Source organism: Grammomys surdaster, unplaced genomic scaffold (assembly GCF_004785775.1).
Source record: "Grammomys surdaster isolate TR1022 unplaced genomic scaffold, NIH_TR_1.0 169, whole genome shotgun sequence".
NCBI classification, from domain to species: Eukaryota; Metazoa; Chordata; class Mammalia; order Rodentia; family Muridae; genus Grammomys; species Grammomys surdaster.
The window spans coordinates 6,019,472-6,026,921 of NW_021604617.1; the positions used below are offsets into that span (position 1 = coordinate 6,019,472).

General features: G+C 44.5%; 1 protein-coding gene across 1 annotated transcript in view; it reads right to left on the reverse strand.

The window, feature by feature from the left end:
• Kif6 (kinesin family member 6) overlaps window positions 1-7,450 on the reverse strand; it is a 303,671-nt gene that overhangs the window by 184,996 nt on the left and 111,225 nt on the right. Inside the window, exon 10 of the mRNA XM_028766687.1 lies at window positions 5,669-5,772. Within this exon, the coding sequence (XP_028622520.1) occupies window positions 5,669-5,772 (104 nt within the window). The remainder of the gene's footprint in view (window positions 1-5,668; window positions 5,773-7,450) is intronic.

The window sequence follows — 7,450 nt, forward strand, 5'->3', positions numbered from 1 at the left end:
ATACGTGTCCAGCGGCTGCATCACAGTCAAAGCTTCACTCAAGAAGCTCTGTCCAAACAGTGACTTGGCAATACAGCCTTCATCCAGCTGTCTCTTTTCAAATTTAGCAGGGACCAAAAAAAAAAAATTGATGTAAACTAAAAATATCACAATAACTGGAGGCCAATGCTTAAAAATCCTCTTCAATCCAAGCATCTGAGTCAATGCAACAAATATTTACATTAACCAAGGAAATGCTGGGCAACGGTTCAAAAACGTCCCCAGGCTGGATGTGAGCAAAGCTCCCCTATGTGCCCAGTGACACTACAGAGATGACCGGATCTGGGCAAGATCTGCAGACATCTTTCAGAGACTTCTGAGAGGAAGTCATACCAGTCACTATGCTCCTGATGAGTCGAAGGACAGAGAAGCAGACTGGACAAGAGCTAGGGTATTCCTGATAAGCCGCGGGACTTTTCTTGTCTCCTGCACCATGACCCCACCTCCATCTAGGGGGTGTGGGTGATGGCAGGGAACCAAAGCATATTTCCATTTTTGAGTAAGTATCCAGGGGCTGGAAAGACAGAAGAGCCAGGCTGATGGTGCTGAATATTAGGGCTGTAATCCAGGCACATTATAACTCATGCATCAACGTTTAAGGCAAGGAAGGACTCTTAATTGGTTGAAGTTTAAGCTGTGCAGTATTCACTCTGGGTAACTATGAGAAACACAATGCCACAAAACGACAAGAACGAAGACTCTATCAGAATCATTCTTACTGTTGGTATGGATGAGTACCCACTATAGTGGATGATTCTGGGGCTTTGCTTAGAAGGTAGATGGGGGCTGGCGGATAGGAGCTGCGGCCATGGTGTCCCCAGCCTCTGCTCTGAGAGCACCAAGGAGACACACTGCTTGATGCACGGCGACCATCCCCTGGGAACTGCCCAAGTTTATACTCAGTAGCCCTTGACCTAGTTCCGTAAGACTTCTGAGCTCACGAGCAACCATTGCTATCTTGCTGTGTCCTGTTTATGTTTTCTCATGGGACCTAAATACTGTGTCATCGTTCCTTGGGCCCATGTCTGTCACCACTGCTGAGTTGCGTGTCCCTTGAGAGCAAGCTCTGGGCTTTGTTTATCTTTGCCTTGCTTTCGGGGCCCATGGTGGCACTTTTGTAATCCCAAAATAAATAACAAATGTTACGTGAATGAAAGAACTAGTTACACACAGAAAAGACTGCCAGTCCTGTGGACCCTCTCTGCTGGGTCTGTCTGGATTGACATTTGCATATCTGACATTGGTGGTTTGGCAGAAACCAACCTAAGATCTAAAGGTCCTTCAGTATTTTAATTTAGTGTCAAAATTTCATTTCTCTTCAATCTCTCCTCCAAACTTCTGGCAACGAACATTTGATTATGAGTTTCAGGCTTTTAAATTTTTTTATGTGGGGTGCATGTGTGTGTGTGTGTGTGTGTGTGTGTGTCTGTCTGTCTGTCTGTCTGTGTACATGTTTATGTACAAGCCCCATAGAGGCCAGCAGAGGGCATCAGATACCTTGGAGCTGGAAGGACAGCCGTTTGTGAGCTGCCCAGGTGTGGGTGCTATGATCCAAACTCCCTGACTTGCCTAAGTAGAATAGAATAACTCTTGACCGAGCCATTGTTCCAGCCCTTTGGTGATTTTTAAGCTGGCAGATTCATATTTGGGAGAAATAGAGAGGTACTAAATGGCCTGATACAGACATTATACGATGCTGGGTGCCACAGGCACACCGTAAACACACCTGCTCGCCCTTGCTGCTTTAACCCTTTACTGCACTGTTCCTCTCGCTGAGGTTCAGACCACGGTCGCTCTGGAGAGAAGGAGCCGCATTCACATCTGTGAAATGGCTTTGTTTCATCTTTACTCTTACTACTAATTTCGCTAGATCTAGAAAATACATTGAAGGTGCTTTTTTCTTTTTTAAAAATCACTACTAGTTCTTATTTACAGAGTTGCTAATGAAAATTGGTTCCAAATCAGACCCTTGGCTTTTGATTCTCCTGGCAACTTCTAGATCCTTTTCTATGTTTTTAACGTTTTCTAAATGTTTTCTACACCATGACTGTGTGTCATAGCCTGTGGGAACCCGTGCCTTTAAAATACTTATTTTAATTCATTACTACTATGATTATTCTTATATTGTTATTATTATTATTATTATTATTATTATTATTATTATTATTTATTACTGTGTGTTTGTATAATGCCCACATGTATGTGTGTGTGTGTGCATGTGTGTGTATGTATGTGTTTGAGTGTGTGTATGTGTGCTCATGTATGTGTATGTATGTGTGCACATATGCATGTGTATGAACATGTGTACATGTGCCTGTGTATGCTTGTGCATGTGTGTGTGCATGTGCACATGCGTATATCATGTGTGTATCATGGCACATGTGTGTATCATGGCCTGCACGTAGAGGTCAGATGACAACTTTGTGGAACTGGTTCTCTCCTACCTTTATAGCATCTCAGGGGATTAACTTATGTCCTTGGGCTTCAAAGAAAGCCCCTTGACGTATAGTTCCATCTCAGAATCCCGAATGCTGCTGGCTACTCCAGGCTCACTCCTATGCTAGCACTACAGCACTCAGGCAGCTGGAGTCCTCACCAGGCTTCCCTGCATCTCACCAATCCCCTCGCTTGCCCATCCAGGCCCCAACTTTGCACTGTCTTGGGGATTCTTCAAGCTGCTAGCCCTTTGGCACCTCCGCTTCATTTTAGGTATGACTAGAGATTTATATGCTTCTTTACAATGGTTCTGTAATTCTCCAGATTTGGAGCAGCATAGGTATACTGAGTCTGACATATCAAAACCATCACAGGGAAAAGCTCATCTTTTACCTGAGCCTCCTAAGCTACACCCATGGCACAGTAATTCAAGAGAGCACCGGTGTTTATTTCATAAGTTGCCCTAAGACCTGATTCCTACTCTTCTCCTACCAGAGCCTGAATCAGAGGCAACCATATTTCCTGACTGGCCTAACAACTGGCTTCTGGCTAAGTTCAACCAATTTGGGTACTGATGGGAGACAGGAACCTGGAAGACAGGAAGGCAGGGCTGTCTGCTGTGTGGCATTTCCAACAGCACCCATGGTTCTTTAGCGCAGGGCACCTTGCAGAGGGCACTGCTCCTCAGGTTCTAGAAACCACAGAGCAGCTTTAGATTTTGGTTCTTGGTGACATCACTGCTGTGTTTTGAATATAGTACCGCCACAGGCTCTTTTGTCCAAAGCTTAGTCTCTAGCTTACAGTGCTATTTTGGGAAATGCTGGAGACTTTAGGAAGTAGGGCATAGCTAGAAGAATGTGGGTCATGGAGGAAGGTCCTTGGGGACTATGCCTTGCCCTGGCCCCTGGGCCCACCCCGTTGCTTGTAGCCACCAGCATGAGGTAAGCAGCTAAGCTCTGAAGTGGTCTTCCACAGTGATGCTTTGCCCTACCCCAGGCCCAGAAACACAAACCTTTTGAAGTCATGATCTGAAAATAAAACTTTCCTCCCCAACACTGTCTTTCAGGCATTATTACAATAAAGAAAGTTCCACTAAACCACATTGTCACATTGTCCCCGCGGCTTCAACCATTACTGGCCTCTAGGATGCCACACTTATGGTTAGGATCTCGGTGGTACCCTCCTTTTCACACTCTCTTTCCCATGTTAAACCCCTTCTGTTGCAAAGCCTACTGGTGTTTTGTTTTCCTGGCTGGCCAAAATGCCAGTGACACTCTGCAAGAGAATACTATCCTTTCTTAGAGGAGAAGGAGCACCACAGTGACATGACCCTCAGCTGAGCCTCCTCAGGATCAAGGGCATATTGAGTCATTTCAAACAAGTAACATTATCATTTTTATTTGTTTCTTTTTGCTTTATATATTTGTGTGTTTTTCTCTCTGTGCATGTATGTGCACCTCATGTATGCAGTGCTCTTAAAGGTCAGAAGAGGGCATCAGATCCCCTGGAGTCACAGATGGTTGTGAGCTGACATGTGGGTGCTGGGAACCAACCTAGGAACCTTTCAACTGCTGAGCCAACTCTCCATCCCTGACATGAAACTCTTAATAACTGTAATATGTAAATTATTAATAACGTAATGATTATTAAACAATGTGTTTAACTTTCACTTCACACATGCTCTACACTAGTGCTGTAAGGGAGGATGTGGAGTCTGTTGCTGTTAAACTTTCTGCTCTGGACTTAGGAAGCATGGTCCCAGAGGAGAAGCTTTGATTACAGCAGGAACCTTGATGGAGACTATTCATGCATTAGCTAGACCACACAGACAGGTAACCAATGCTTTATTTTTTTAACACTGTGTATGTATGTGCATGCACATGTGCGTATGAGTGTGTGTGTGTGTGTGTGTCTGACAGTGAGAAGGTAGAAGTCAAAGAACAACTTGCAAGAGTCATTTTCTCTTCTACTCTGTGAATTCAGGATTAAACTCGGGTCATAAAACTGGGGAGCAAGCATCCATAACTGCTGAGTCATCGTGCCAGCCTCAATACATAGGAGCATAAAGAGAACCTTTTTTCTTTATTCACTGTTTTTCTTTTGAGATGGAGTTGGATGACATGGCACTATGTCTTTACAAATAGCTTATGAACTCCTTTTTGTTTGCTTGTTTGTTTAAAGACATCGTCTCTAAAACAGTAATGAAATAAAACAAACCAGAATAGAAGCCTGTTCTCTAACGAGAGAGGAAGAGAAAGGGGGCAGATTTGGGTGGCTGTGGAGGTTGGGAGGGTCTTGTAAGAGATGAGAAGAGAAGAAACTGTGATCAGAATATAGTGATAAAATTGATTTTTAATTAAAGTAAAATAAAATAAAGTCATGGTCTCATGCATCCCCAGGCTGGCTGTGAATTCACTATGTAGCCAAGGATGGTCATGCACTACAGATCCTCCTGCTTCCACATGCTCAGTCTGCACCGAGGGGAAGGAACCCGGGGCTTCACGCACGTTACACAAGCTTTCTACTGACTTAGTCACATCCCCAGCCCAGCTCTACTATTTGAAAATGGAGTCTGCCACTGCCTGCTAAGCCTTGTCCACCTGCAGCACAGAAACCCTTAATAAACTGCACAGAAGCAGAACCCATCTGTCTAACTTGCGGTCATAGAAAGCGAATAACAATGTACCACATGGCTGTATATCTCATTGGTGTGGAAACACTAGGCTCCTACAAAGCCCTGATAGCTGGCTTGTATGCCAACATGAGTTTTTGAACTGTAATAAATGGCCCATGTATAAAAGAAGAGACGGCAGATGCTGATATCTGAAGCATGGTATGGCTTAAGACAAGGGACGTTTCTCAAACCCCTTTCAGATCTAGACCCACAGCGGAGAGCATGTGATGTAATGAGAAATGACGTGACCAGCCTGCAGCCCAATCTCGGCAGTTGGCCTGAGGCGGGCACTCCCAGCTGCACTGGGTTCTGGCTTTACTTCCTCAAGGCCCAGGCCACAGAGGTGCTGCCAGCCTTGCCTCTCTTCCCATGGAGAGTCATCTCTCTTCACTGGCACCTAGGTACAGTTTCTGACCTTCCCAGGACACCAAGTCGTGCTCTGGGGTGGACACTCAATACAGAGCTCAACACAGTTAAGTTAGGCAAGAGTGGAGAAAGGAGAAGGCAGTCTGTGCTTACTGAAGGATCTCTGCTTCTGTGAGGGCCTCCGTCCTCTGCTCCCCCGTGGCCATGGCCAGCTCTGCCTTCAGGTCTGCAATCTCCTTTTGCAAGCGGACGATCATCTGTGAAGGGAAAAGTGTGTGAGCACATGTCCACTTCTGGACACTGTGACCTCTGTGGCAGCAAGCATGCAGCTTTGGGAGTTATGAGCCACTGGGTGTACAAGATGGCTCATTGGTTAGGGTCCAATGTGAGTTCAATCCCTGGGACCCATATAGTGGAAGAAGGGAAGTGACTCCCACAACTTGTCCTCTGAATGCTATGTGTGCACTAAGTGTGCACACACGGGCAATTAGTTAACTAAAATCATTAACTATGTCAGGGTACAAAACTGGATAGAGGACAATCTAAAAGGCACTGGTGACTCCAACCTTAACACTTTGTCCAAATAACTCTAGAACTAATTTTTTTTTAAAGACAAACAAAACGTTATAGATGCAACTTCTGACCTCTCTCTGTTCTCCTATCCTTTCTGGAGTATCTGTAACTCAGTTAGGAGTTATCAAAACCCTCGCTGTACACTGTGATACATTCATTCTGTATGCACATACCCTTATATAATGTATACTCTCCTTTAATGTAGCTTAAACTATGGGAATGTCCTATTACTGCGTGTAATTGCACCTTGGGTTTTCTTCTCTCTCACCACAGGATTTGAGCTCTTTACACTGATGTATGCACCTCTTCGTCATTTTCAAAGGCATATAATATTCCAATAGCATATATCAAAATTTGTTAGGGCTGAGAAGAGGGCTCAGTCATGAAGCTATCTGCCTTTGCACAAGAACATGTGTGAGTGATCCCCAGAACCCCAGGAGGATAAACAGTTAGAAGTGGTGGTGTGTGTCTGTAGCTTTAGTGCTGGGGAGGTGGGTCCCTGGAGTTTGGTGGACAGGCAGCTGTTTAATGAACTCCAACCCAGTGAGTGACTATGTCCCCACAAAAAGCTCTCTCTCTCTCTCTCTCTCTCTCTCTCTCTCTCGCTCTCTCTCTCTCTGTTTATATGTGTGTGTGTGTGTGTGTGTGTGTGTGTGTAAGAGTGCTTACTGCACCAACATGAGGACCTGAGTTCCAATCTCATGACACACTCAGAACTCATGTCGTGGCCACTGATGGCTGCTACGCCAGAACTTAGTAGTTGCTGGGGCTTCCTGGCCACCGGTCCATGTCGGGTAATGGGAAACTATCTCAACGGCATAGAGCAGAAAAACGATAGGACAGCACAACCTATGTCCTTGTTGGGCCTCTGTGAATGTGTGCATGGATGTATACACACACATGTACACATGTGTGTACACACATGAACACACATGCACACACAGGCGCACATGTGTATACACACGAAAACACATATGCACGCACATGTGTACACACATGCACACAGATGTACACACATTATTGGACTCTGTCACTGGAAAGGGGAAGGTGTGGCAGGGATGGGGGAGAACTGACATTTGCTTAGCTGACTAATTGGTTGGTTAGTTTTGGTAACTCCAATTTTCAAGGACTAGCAAAGGTGGATACGACTACCAATGCTTCTTTTACCAAGTTCATATTATGACCATGTAATTAATAGGGTGTTTAGTACTATGATCCTGCAGTTGGACCAGCAGTTGGATTACCTCAGGAAGTTAAAGATAGGGATATCACTATCATATATATATATATATATATATATATATATGTATATGTATATGTATATGTATATGTATATGTATATGTATATGTATATGTATATGT